At 42.0% G+C, this 13,345-nt stretch overlaps 1 protein-coding gene across 1 annotated transcript; it reads right to left on the bottom strand.

Annotated features, from left to right (window-relative positions):
• Window positions 1-1,100: 1,100 nt before the first annotated feature.
• rtn4ip1 (reticulon 4 interacting protein 1) lies at window positions 1,101-13,337 on the bottom strand. The gene is made up of 9 exons (XM_010736401.3): window positions 12,874-13,337; window positions 10,652-10,803; window positions 9,689-9,757; window positions 9,268-9,392; window positions 8,839-8,887; window positions 8,320-8,456; window positions 7,904-8,087; window positions 2,472-2,564; window positions 1,101-2,005 (listed from the first exon to the last, which is right to left on the bottom strand). The coding sequence occupies exons 1-9, from the start codon at window positions 13,145-13,147 to the stop codon at window positions 1,880-1,882; spliced, it is 1,209 nt and encodes a 402-aa protein (XP_010734703.2). The 5' UTR covers window positions 13,148-13,337; the 3' UTR covers window positions 1,101-1,879.
• Between the last annotated feature and the right edge of the window lie 8 nt (window positions 13,338-13,345).

Here is a 13,345-nt window from a genome sequence, read left to right as displayed (position 1 = left end):
TACCTGGTTTTCTCCACACATACCGCTTAGAATTAGTGCCAAAAAGTTCAATCTTCGTCTCATCAGACCAGAGAATCTTATTTCTCATAGTCTGGGAGTCCTTCATGTGTTTTTTTGCAAACTCTATGCGGGCTTTCATATGTCTTGCATGGAGGAGAGGCTTCCGTCGGGCCACTCTGCCATAAAGCCCCGACTGGTGGAGGGCTGCAGTGATAGTTGACTTTGTGGAACTTTCTCCCACTGTGCTCTCAGTAACCTTGAGTGCTGCAGAAATTCTTTTGTAATCTTGGCCAGATCTGTGCCTTGCCACAATTCTGTCTCTGAGCTCCTTGGGCAGTTCCTTCGACCTCATGACTCTCATTTGCTCTGACATAAGGTCTTATATAGACAGGTGTGTGCCTTTCCTAATCAAGTCCTATCAGTTTAATTAAACACAGCTGGACTCCAATGAAGGAGTAGAATCATTTCAAGGAGGATCAGAAGAAATGGACAGCATGTGAGTTAAATATGAGTGTCACAGCAAAGGGTCTGAATACTTATGACCATGTGATATTTCAGTTTTTCTTTTTTTAATAAAAATTTCTACATTTCTGTTTTTTTCTGTCAAGATGGGGTGCTGAGTGTACATTAATGAGAAATAAAATAAACTTTTTTGATTTTAGTAAATGGCTGCAATGAAACAAAGAGTGAAAAATTTAAAGGGGTCTGAGTACTTTCCGTACCCACTGTAAGTCACCAAGTATGCATAGTGCTGGAGACGTACCCACTGTAAGTCACCAAGTATGCATAGTGCTGGAGAGAGGGGAACACTACGACCCCAGACAAGACATGTTTTTTATTTTTGGACAGAGTAATGCATTTGCCCACCACATTTTAAGAACAAAAATGAAAACAATACATAAACATTAACTTAAGAGTATAGAAACACTAGCCTACAGCACCACATACTGTCATACTGACATACTATCAGAACATCAACAAAGATAAAAGACAGCATGCGGTGCAGAGATATTGCACCGGGATGCATCATTTAGGCAGGTGTTCATATTATTTTGTCCAGCCCTTATATATTTGTAGCCTTAATTGCACAAGACAGGACAAAAGGCAGAACAAATATTTTTATTTGATTTGCATGGAGGACAAAAGAACGAGTCAACGATTAAATGTATACAAATATGCCGTGTGAGAGAACTTGTTCTCTCTCTCACAAACACTTTTACTTTAAAAGGGAAGACCTTAACTTATTACAGTAAGTGTGGAAACACAGCAGCATATCATCATATCATAGTCCAATCACAATCACTGTCACGACAAAAGCAGTCTCATTCAAATCTATTTGTATATGGGAAACAAACATCAGATATTCTAACAGTTAAAAAAGAAAGTTTGAGGAAGTTGTTTATTTTTTGAGGAAGTTGTTTCCTTACTGAGGAAGTTGTTTCCTTACTGAGGAAGTTGTTTCCTTGACTAACGTTACACAGAGAGAATAACCTCCATTTGATCATGAAGTTAAATTATCATAACTTTTATCAGGCTAGGAATTATTCCTGGTTTATTAGACTGCATTAGTTTCTGCTAAGTGAACCTAATAAACCGTCACTCGTTATTCTTTTAAAAAATCCAGTGTTCACATGATCACTTTTCTATTTATTTTTGTCTTCAAGCTCATATAAAAATGGCAAACATTTCAAAACATACGACCGCAGCTATAGTGCTTACACACGCTCAGCAACCAAACACACAATGACAAGCATTAATAGAACAGAAATAACCTCGTCGTTGTACCTTGTTTGCAGCTGTAGACAGAATAAACCTTGCACTCAAATTATTTTCATTCAGTGTTGGCTCAAGATCGTGCAGAAAACGGCACGAGTCAGTGCTACAAGTCATCTCCCCCTTTGCTGATCTGGACTACAGTCTTTCCTCGGGCGTGACCCTTCTCCACCTTCTCCATGGCCTGAGGAACCTGAGAAAAACTGAACGTCTCTTCCACCACAGGCCGGATCTGATAGAGAAAAGATAGATTTTTATAAATTACATGAATAAATTAAAGTTTTTTTAGATACATCTCCATGTTCTTTATTTCAAACTATGCTTGTGCAGGAGTATGCCCAAGTGTGATACATAAGATAGATAAAGGTCTGTCATCTGCATAAGATGAGATAACCCTCAGGTCAAATCATTCAATCTAACATACTACTGTATTTACCCATGTGCCTTTTGTGACCCATGCACTTCTCAAAGTCATTATAGAAATCATCATCATATCATTATATAAAATTCTTACATATTCCACATTTAATGTCTAATAATATGTAATGTAGGGGTAAAATTAGTTGTCCTGTGGGGGGAGGGGGTTCAGCTCCAACAGGGATATTAGGAGATGGATTTCAGCCCCAGTCCAATTTAACCCCTGATGTTGTTTCATTGACAGCCTGTGAAGAGTTTAGAGAAATAGTTTAGTACCGTACCTGTCCCACATCCACCATTTCCCTTATTTCATCCAATGCAGGACCACTGGGTGCAAAGAATCCCCAGCGGTAATGAACTCCTTTGACTAAGTGCTACAAGAAAACAGAATGAGGGAAAAAGCACGAAGAATATCAGAATTACACGAAACTTTACTGTTGACAAGGTGAACTTGACAGTGCACAGATAATAAAGGTCTGAAGCTTGGAGGATGACAAAGCATGTTGAACTGGTCATGTTGCTGCTGAACATCTAAAACAGTCTCAAACACTTCCTCTTAACACTTATTTTACTGGATTTCTACTGAACTACGATCTCAATGCTGTTAGTGCCTGTCATAAAGGACACAGCTAGTGTTCTTTATACTGTGTGCGAGAGAATTCTGATTGTTTGTCTTCAAGAAAAAAAAGCAAGATTTAACTTTTAAACTCTTTCAAATTAAAAGGTTAAAAAGCGTTAGCATTCTGTGTTTTCCCATAGCTGCCATAGGCTTTAAACCTGTATCACATTTGAGTTTAACTTGTGTGTTTATGGCTGTCAGACTTGTCCTGTGTATTAGCACTCCCGTCAGACAATGAAAGGTCGATCTGTATCAGACTCTTTTCATGTCAACAATGGGCGGTTCAGGTGTATTATCTCTTGTTTGACTTGTAAATAAGATAGCCTTTCAAGGGAGGTTGAATGCTCCTCAAACGATTTGTGTTCTCACAGTAAAACACTGATTATTTGCTTCTAAAGTATTTAATTCTGGCTGTATGTCTTAAATATGTTCCTTTGAGATGAGTTAAATCTGGGGCAAATGCCTTCTGGACGACTCAGAACCTTCACAGACGCCTCAAATATGGTCGTGACTTTGACGTCAGATTTAACTCTGATAAGAGGAAGTGTAGCCACACACACGCCTTATCACACACACACACACACATATACTGTGCACACATTGCTCCCGTAGCCAAAGAAACTCAGGCGACAGGGTGGAGATGCAGCCCATTTTCCTTTAAGCCTTTGGCAGCTGGGTAGGATCCCCTTCAACTCATGACAAAAGCTTTGTTGTATGTTTGAGCCTGCGTGTGTGTGTGTGTGTGTGTGTGTGTGTGTGTGGGTATTTTCAATGTAAAAGAAGTTATCCAACATCTTTCCTGAAGGTCTATTTAAACGAGATCACTGTGACAACCAAGCCAGCTGTCGGCGCTCTAGTTTTCTTTTTACTCAGTGTGCGAGTGCGCGTGAACAAAGACATGTACAATATAAACTTCTTCCTGTCCATAAACCCACAAGGTACATCCCCCTCCCGTTCTTTTTACGCAGAGCTGTCATCGCTCTGATGAAAATTGTCTTTCCATATCAGCTCACAGAAACAAACAATTCATCAGCGGATGGGGGAAAAAAAAAAAAAAAAACTCTCTTCCGCCGTGTTAGTCTGAATAATCTGAAAGTTGAATTTGAGCATGCCAATAAACACCCATCCGGGTTCGACTTTGCTTGTGTTTTCTCTGGCTTCCTCCCCCAGTCTAAAGACATGCTGGGTAATTCAGGCACTCTGAATCGCCCGTAGGTACGAACCCGTCCAGGGTGTACCCAGCATCTCGCCCAACGTTAGCTGGGATTGGCTCCAGCCGCCTAAGCAACCCTCCAGAGGATAAGCGGTAATAGATAATGGATGGCGCCATTAAGCCGTCAAACAACACGACACACGATCCTGTCTGGTTACATTTAGCAAAAAAAAAGAAGGGGAGGATAAAGGATAAACAATCAGAAGAAGAGGAAAAAGAAACTGAATATTCTCTTTGTGTGGAAAAGGAAGTGAGGGAGTGTAGTTCTACTTTCTCTGGTGCGTGTCGCAGCACAATGCTTCAATGATTTCATCTTTCTGCCTCGGTTTATTGGAGCTTAATGGCTCAAAACAGCCTCCTGCTGCGGGTAGAAACGAGTGTGATGAGAGCAGGTGATGATTTTGCATGGGTTTGCATCTTCATTTGATCCACTTTTAATCCAAAAATATTGATTAGAGCACCTTTACAAGAACAATAATTTTCATTTTAAACACTTATAAACAGTTAACGGTGTTATGGGTAGAATTCATTCATCTTTAAGATGACAGAATATGAGCTGGCTGGAGATTCTTAGTGATGTAATGGAAATGATTTGTCTAACGCTCCAATCACTTGTTACTCTGTGATTTCACTCCCAAACAGTAAATACGCAGAATTAGACAGAACCTTCTTTTACTTTCCTGCTACACACGTAACATATTCGCTTCTTTTCCAGGTAATTCACACAAAACAAAACGGAGGAAGTCGAGATGTTACTCCCTTCTTTTTTTCTTCACTGGCGCTGTGGATTGTGGGGTTAAGACGTGAACGGAAAGAAGTGGTGAGGGTAGTGCACAAGCCACAAGTGCAGTGCATGCAAGCTTTGCTCTGCATGTCACAGTGAGAACACTGACAGGATGCCACATGTTTGTAGCTGGGTGGGTTGTGGGGTAGGGGAGTGTTGTGGTGCTTATGTTCTGCATATGAAGTCATAGTTCAAGAAGGTTTTGTTTTTTTATGCCTTTATTTGATGGTGACAGCTGAGAAGTGACCAAAAAAACGCAGCAGAGGGTTGGAATCAAACCCGCGCCGCTATTGTAAACTTATCGTGACATCTGTGATGTTATTCGTCCTTATCTATAAGGAAATGACATTTGAGGTGTTTCTGAGCTGAGAGCTGGTCTTGAGGCCAGATGTGACTAGTCATCTGGTTCTCTTTCAGCATTCCCGCTTGTTCATTAACTTACCATATTTTCAGCTATGAATTCTAAATTGCTCGACGTGCAGGGACTGTAGGATATACGTACTGGCTGTGGAGCAGCAGCACAAGCAGCCTTCAATATTAATTTGAAGGCATTTTGAGAATATTTCTAAAGAGGAAGCTAAGCATTGTTATTGTAACAACACAAGCTGCGTCAGGTTCAGACTTCTTCTTTTTTTTTTTTCTTTTGTTGTTGTTATTGTTGCATCATAAATAGGTAAAAAGGCCCACAGGTGTTATGATATATTCTCAGACTTACACCATACAGCCATACACAAATAAGGCAACACGGAAAAACAAACAAAGAGGGTGACTAAGAATGAAAACAGATGAGTGATCGGAACCAATTTGTACGTCACACTGCTAACACTTGCTTGGGTCATATCTCGTCAAGCACATACCAACTATGATGCAATGCAGCACCGTGGGAAACGGGACTATGGCAGGACTTAGGGTTGACTAACCACCGTCTGTGGCTACACAGCCGGAACATGTTTACCATCAACATGCACATTGTTTAGTATCAAATTACCCTACAGAGCCTAAGATAAAGCTTTTGCGTGACGTGCACACATTTACCAGGTAGGGGTACCCGGGAGGACACGCCGGTGCTGGCAGAGCGCACCAGCTCAGCATCACTTCCACACGGAGTCACCTTCTCATTGTCAGCTTTCTCTGAATAAGCTGACAACATGTTATTAGTCAGCGGGACACTATTTTCAAGTGCCTTGATACATGAGACAACAGAAGAGGTAACCAAATCAGAGTAGGACTGTGGGGCGTTATCCGCTTCTGTGCACGGAGGAGTGCCAAGCTCTTCCAGCGCAGGAGTTACTATAGGTCCAGCTATATCGTGACCCATCAAAAATGCAATACCTTTAATTGGCAGCTTGCGGGAAACAGCGGCTGTTATCAACTTTGTTTAGGACATACACACGGTGTATGGGTCTGCGTGCGCGACCTATTTCAATGCCACGTAAAACCATGCCATATCCACAATCAGACAGAGGCAAGAGCCACCAGTGTCTCTCAGTATGCGCACTGGGTGCTGGTCTGCAGGTTTACCAGTTAATGATACGAGACCATCAAATATGAACAGTTCAAAACAGTCATCACAAACTTTTATGGAATTTTGGAGGTCACGAGGTCACGTGTGGGCCTTGAGGTCCTCGGCAGTATTAGTTGTTTGGCTTTGACTAGGTGCCAATCTCTCTCAACACTGTGGTGGCCAGGGTCGAAGAGACCTGTTGCTGCCTTCCTAGACATAATAGATAGCTGGCTTGTTGACGTTCCAATCTGCATAAACAGACATCTGTGTCTCCAGACCAGAATATGCTGATAATAACACCTGCATGGGTAAAGACATTCTCTTTGGTTAATTCTGGGTGTATAGTATTTGTGGGGTTATCTTGGGGTTTAAAGTCTGACCACCACCATGAGCTGGGGCAGAATGTGAGACCGACTCAGGCACTTCTGATGAACTTTGAGAGTGTCTCTAATTCTCCTTGGCCAGGCGTCAATAAATAATACAGCATAAGACATCAGAGGCTCCTGAACACTTTCTTCCTCCCTGACCTCACCATTGACCTTTGACTTCAGCAATTTCTCAACAACACTTACCACCCACAGTGCTGCTGCTCACTTTGTGATTTGCGGTTGTTCTTTTCTTTTTAGCGCTAAACAGTTAGCAATAATGTGACCGGACTTGTGGCAATAGAAACACTCGCGGCCCTTTTTCTTAGGACTCAGCACCTTTGGCACACCGTTTTGCTGAGCCAGAGCAGAGTGAAGCTGTTCCACAGTGAGCGACGGATATATACGGTTCTGTGAATCAACACGTTTTTATCTGCTAATACAGCAGCGGATGACAATGACGTGACATTTTGTTCATTTAAATGAACCACAATACGTTATGGTAAAGCATCACGGCTTTGTCAGCTTTTTTTAAATCTCCAGCTGGTACTGTAGCTGTGCCTGTCTCTGCTAGGCCTCAAACTGGAGACAGGCAATGCGGACTTTCACCCTTGCCTCGTCTCTGGACCCAGTACGGCTGGACGAGACGTGATCGTACCGCCTTCTCCCCACCTCCAGCCGCCACGGCACCTTGAAGTGCACTCTCAATGGCTTGGTTGCAGATAGGTAATTACAGTGCTTCCAACTTTGTAGCAGCAGTTTCCGTAACCACACAAACAAAGTCCACCAAGTTTTTTCGCAATTTGGTGTTGAAGACTGGCCTGCACAGATGACGAGGGGATGAACTGGAGTGAAGACAAGCTGCGTCTCATCAAACAACATCAGTGCCTAGCTGGTCGAGCTGGTGCTAATGCTTGTTGGTTTGCTGGATGACGAAGGGCACAGCTGCGCTTGGTTCACACGGGTCACCGTGTCAGCAGCGTTAACATTCAAATGATTGAGGAAGCTGTGGGTTTTTTGTGTGCTGCTGAAACTGAATTAACTAATCCGATGGGACTCTTCGATTGGTCTGCACAGAAAATAGTATGCAAAAAAGTTTTGCACTCTAATCCTCTAATATTTCTCTTCTTACTACACCTGCTAGCAGCAACAGATCAGTTCAGGTTAAGGGTTAAAGAACCAGCACCATCCTTTAATCAATATGCATCTATTATTCTACCATGAATACCTTGAATGCTTTTGTGGCCACCGTCGCAGCAGTCTGCATCATGCCATCAGCAATGCCCAGCGTGTCGGTGTTCTGGAGGAAAGGTGTTACGAGGGTGACATACTTGGCTCCAGTCCAAGGCTTAAGAAGATTCAGGGCCCAACGCTCCGTGTCCCCGCCAACATTATCCAGAATCAGGTCAAATCTAAAAGGCGGAGACGGGGTCGTGTTGGTGAAAACGTAAGACACGAGCAAGGATGCATTAAGTGTGGGCTCACTGAGTGTAAAGGACAAAGACAATGAGAGGATATGTAGGTGGTGGTGCGCTCCGTTTTCTCACACTGACTGCAGCTAAATCGTCACTCATATAAACACATTTAAACATCAACATGAATGAAAACTGGCTGTGGATGTGTGTTTGGGTGTGATTCTCTCACTTCTCCAGAGCACTGAGCGGCTCCTCAACAGGTCCAGCGGTGTAGTCAACCACATGATCCGCTCCCAGTCCCTTCACAAACCGCTCAGCATTCTGGGAGCAGGTAACAGTCACGTGGGCTCCCCAAGCCTTCAGCATCTGGACACGGTGATAGTATTTCAGCATGACAAAAGTGCGTCAACACTGTGATTTGTGTAACTCGTATCAGAAGCACAAAAGCAGCGTATGTCTGTGTTACCGTGGGGAGCAGAGTGTTACCAAATGTTTGAGAAACACACAGAATGCATAATTAATGGTATCAAGCGCTACATCTGTGAAATGTGAGCTATATTATTCAGGTCACCAAGTAAAGTCTGAAACCCGACAGGCCACGCAGACTTTTTATAACACCCCATGACACCACATGATCAGTGTTTATTTCTACACTGCTGCCACGGAGCAGGTGTGAACGTGTCTTCATTTTTGCATTTAAAGCTTTTTGTGTGAAATGCATCATCTCCCTCCTCCTCTTCATCCATACCTGTATAGCAAACGTTCCCACTCCCCCGGACGCTCCAAGGATCAAAACCCTGTGGAGATGAGAAGAAACGCAGGCAGACAATGGTACGATGAATGTGTCAGTGTTTCCTGCGCTGTCGTAGTTGCGCAGACTCTCCTCTCATTAGGATTAATGTCAAACGCACTCCGGGCTTTAAAAAGTGTCAAGTTCACGGCGGTGCAAGGGAGCGTTTGATTCGCTGCCAGAGAACCAGAGCGAACATCACCCAGAGGCTCATTACGGAGCGGGCTAACAGGGGCTAAGCTCAGAAGGAGCACAGAGTGGAATAATTGGCTAGATCAAAGACAGGGAGCTTCTTTGGGGTGGACAGGGATTAGCAGCAAGAGGAAATGTGTGTGTGTGTGTGTTTGTGTAGCCACGTGGCAGTGTTTTTCCACGTCCCCCCCTCACCTCTTCTTGGCACAGTTGTCCTTGTTTAGCCCGCCTGTGTTGACCAGTGCGGACCAGGCTGTGGTTGCCACGTAGGGCATGGCTGCTGCCTCGGTGTGGCTCAGTGACTTTGGTTTGTGGGACACCTCAGCACAACACACATTCATAATAATAACAGTTATAAAGAGTAACAGTGGTACACCTGCTGAGTCATTCTGAAAGAGCACGGCTGTGTCAGATTTAGCCCGATCTTCACTGAGTTTTCATTCGCATGCTTCAATAAAAAGCAGCAAGAAGAAGCTTTTGACTGATGAAGTGTCACAAGAAGCAAAACAACAATCTTGATAAACTTGATACTGATTAAGTTACTCTAAAGTGCAAAGTGAGAAATCTGCCACAGCACTAACAACATGAGCTCAGTGCAACACGAGATAAACAATACCTCATTGGCACTCAGCACCACAAACTCAGCCAAGCTGCCCTGCTTCCATGGTGGGATAGCTGCCCACACCTGAGGAGGAGACACACGACATTCATGAACCAAAGACAGAAACAACCGTGCATCTACATTTCTATTTATTATGATGAGATTGTATAGTAGTGTGTGTGTGTGTGTGTGTGTGTGTGTGTGTGTGTGTGTGTGTGTGTGTGTGTGTGTGTACCGATGTCATGCAGAGGGCCAATCTCTATTCCTGTAAACTTGCGGTTAACAGAAAGCAGAGTGCGACTTCATGAAGTGTTAAAATTAGGTTATTTAAAGGCTCCGTTTACTGTCACACAAGCAGACACAAGGCTGGAGATGAAAACTGATAGACACAAAGTATGACTGATATGAGTAAAGAGGGGAAAATGTGATCTTAAGTTTTTTTTTTATTCAGGGTAAAAAAAAGAAAGAACAATAATCAATACTGTGACTGTGAGCTGACCACAAACTGAAAGTTATTAAAAACAGAAATGAGAACGTTTCAATGATGAGTTTCATTCTCAATTAATGTGTGAAAAGATCCATGCTGGTGTATTCAGAGTGCTGCTTTCCTTTCTACTAGGTCACCTGCTGCACTCAGACACACTCCAGTGATGATGCTCAGCCTAACGTTAAACCAAGAAAACACTTTTACACCAGCAGCTGTTTGCACCGCAGGCACACTAACCCCGCTCCTGCCAAACACCCCGACTCTGCCATCAGCATGTGGCACCGCAAATCACAGTTTACATGACATGTCTGAATGATTCTGGTGTTTTCATGCACAATTAGTTTGTGTTTACACCCGCATGACTAGGTACTTTTACACTCATACTTTATTCATACGTGACTCACTGTGAGCGGTTTCCATAATCATTCAAATAAAGTGGTTAGTGAGTGTACATGCACACATCTCTGTCATCTGCCATTTGCTTCGCTTACCTCATCCCTTTCTCTAAAGTACTTCACGTCCAGGCCACACTCCATGATGACCCCAGACACATCCCTTCCCAGGATGAGAGGGAACTCGCTGCCTGACTGATTGATATTCAGAGGGTCTCTCTTCATAGACAGCGTTGCAGCACCATAGCCACCTGACAGTGAGAGATCAGCACGAGATGAAAAAAACTTCTGAAGGCTGCTGGAGAGACTAACAGCTACATATACATTGGATACACTGACCAGTCTCTACATTAAGATCAAGTAACAGAAGTACAGAAGTGGAATTATGGCTGCAACTAGAAATTAGATTAATCTGATGATTATTTAGTAAATAAGATTAAAGTACCTCATGTGACACCAGCTCAAATGTTTTAAAAATTTAGATAGAAGTGTGTTGTTATCTGCCAAAGCAACATTTTTTGTATAATTAGTAATAACAAACAAAATCCTGAATTACATACTGTAGCCAAACTCAGTAACTTTCCACTACCTACTCATGTGACGCTTAATGACGCTTAAGTTTCTTTTTCCCCAGAAGACGACATAAAAGGCTCTTCGGGTTCAGGTGTCAGGTAATTCTGCAGATTATGTTTAGTTAAACGGATACAGTGACTTCCAGACAGTTCATGCTCTCACAAATCTCACTTTGAAACTTTGTCATCCCTCTATGACGACAAGCAATAATCAAAGTGCAATCCAGCTAGTCACACTTATTTTCTTTCACTAAACAACATCAAAAAATATCACGTGTCCTCCCTCAAGCTCACGGTGTGATGAAACTGGCTGTGTGAGAGACGGAAGACGGGTTCAAGAAAAACATACAACCATAGGAAACAGTTTAAGAGTCTGTGTCCTTACTGTTTAGGAAAGACACTACAGGCAAAAACAGGTTGTTTTTTTTTGTGCACTGCTTCCATAACGTCTTCTGTCAGACTAGTGGAAAGAAAATGTTCAAAATACACGTTCAGTTGTTTCTTTTGCATCTGTGGATTTCACCAGAAGTAGCATTAAATAATACCTCATTTGCATAATTAAACATAGAAATTCAGAAAACTTGTATTATAAAAAAATAATTGATTAATTTCATTTTCATGGTGATATTTGTTAGTTACATTTTTTTAACCCATTCACCTGTAATGTCTTACAAAATGTATAGAATTTTACAATACATATCTTTACATATACATATCTCAAGGTCCTGTGTGTTATTATTTATAGAATATGGCAGAAATAGAATATAATACTGTATATGTAGGTAGGTTTACATGAGTGTATTATCACCTAAAAAGAATAGTTGTTGTTATGTTTTTGTTACCTTAGAAGACCTTTTACATCTACACATGCTGCAGGTCCACGGTAGCCCAGAATGAACAAACTAAACACTGGCTTTGGATAGGGCCTTTCCTAAATTTCCCATGTTTCACAGTCACTATAGTTTCTCCTTCATGCTAGGAAGGAGAGGGTGAGGCGAGGAGGTTGCAAATTGCAAGTACATTGTCAAATGCCACTAAATCCTACTCACTGGTCTTGAGAAGGTCACTTTCTCAAAGGGATATTTTTTTTCTCAGACTCTGAGTCAGAAATCTCCATTTCACCAACAATAACTACACCAAACATTTGATTTTATTCTGAAGATTTTTACTGAAGCATTTTGTTCATATATCATTCATAGCCTGATTTATAGAACATTTTATTCATAAAAACATGAATTTTTTTTTCAAGCTGTTGACAGTATTTTTTCTGATAAATAAAACAAACTTAATCTTAGAAAACTTTTAATACAAAGTAGTGGTCTTAATAGAAGTCATAAAAAAAGACTCCATTTATACTATATTTCATGTTTAAAAGGAACGTTGCGTATGATTTAGTGGCATCTAGCGGTGTAGCAGCTGGTTGCAACCACCTTGCCTCACACTCACCTTTTGAATGTGACAGAGAAACGACAGTGGCCACAAATCACATCAGACACCTCAATTTGTCCACTCTGGGCTACTGTAGAAACATGGCAGTTCAATATGGTGGCCTCCGTGGAAGAGGACCCGCTTTCACTGTAGATATAAAAGGCTCATTCTGAGGTAACCAAGACAGAATTTTAAGATTCTCACTTTTAAGATTAACAGAAAAATAGATATATTATATTATATTCCATTTAAATAGAGTCACCTAAATCTGACACACTGGACCTTTAAGCTTTGTGATGTGGATTCGGGCTCATCACTCACCTCTCATGCTGACGTCAATTGGGTTCAGTCCTGCTGCAGACACCTTCACTATGACCTCATTGGGGTAGTTTATGATGGGGAAACTGGCATTTTTAGTGAACCGCAGCACATCATTGCTTCCATATTTATCAATAACCCACGCAGGCATGATAGTCCTGCAGGTTCTGCTGGTGCTGAACAGTCTCGTCTGGCTGCCATGCCAGAAAACCGACGTGCTCACACTTGATTTACTGAGGCGCAACAAGCATGTGATGGTTCTGACAGAACACATCATGCAGCTCTGTGCAGGGGACACGAACAGGAGATCCCTTATTATCTGAATCTGAAGTCTTCATAAGACACCACTACCATCTGAATACAAACATGCTCGTTTAATATACACACGTCTAATCAGTCATTCAAAAAAAAAACAAAGTAACTCAGAGTTAAGTCAAGACGTCCTCATCCGACACATGCCACTTCCTCGACCGGT

This window comes from Larimichthys crocea, chromosome XXIV (assembly GCF_000972845.2).
Source record: "Larimichthys crocea isolate SSNF chromosome XXIV, L_crocea_2.0, whole genome shotgun sequence".
Lineage (NCBI taxonomy): Eukaryota > Metazoa > Chordata > Actinopteri > Sciaenidae > Larimichthys > Larimichthys crocea.
The sequence above is the reverse complement of the archived record's forward strand: the minus strand, read 5'-3'. Positions and strand labels throughout refer to the sequence as shown.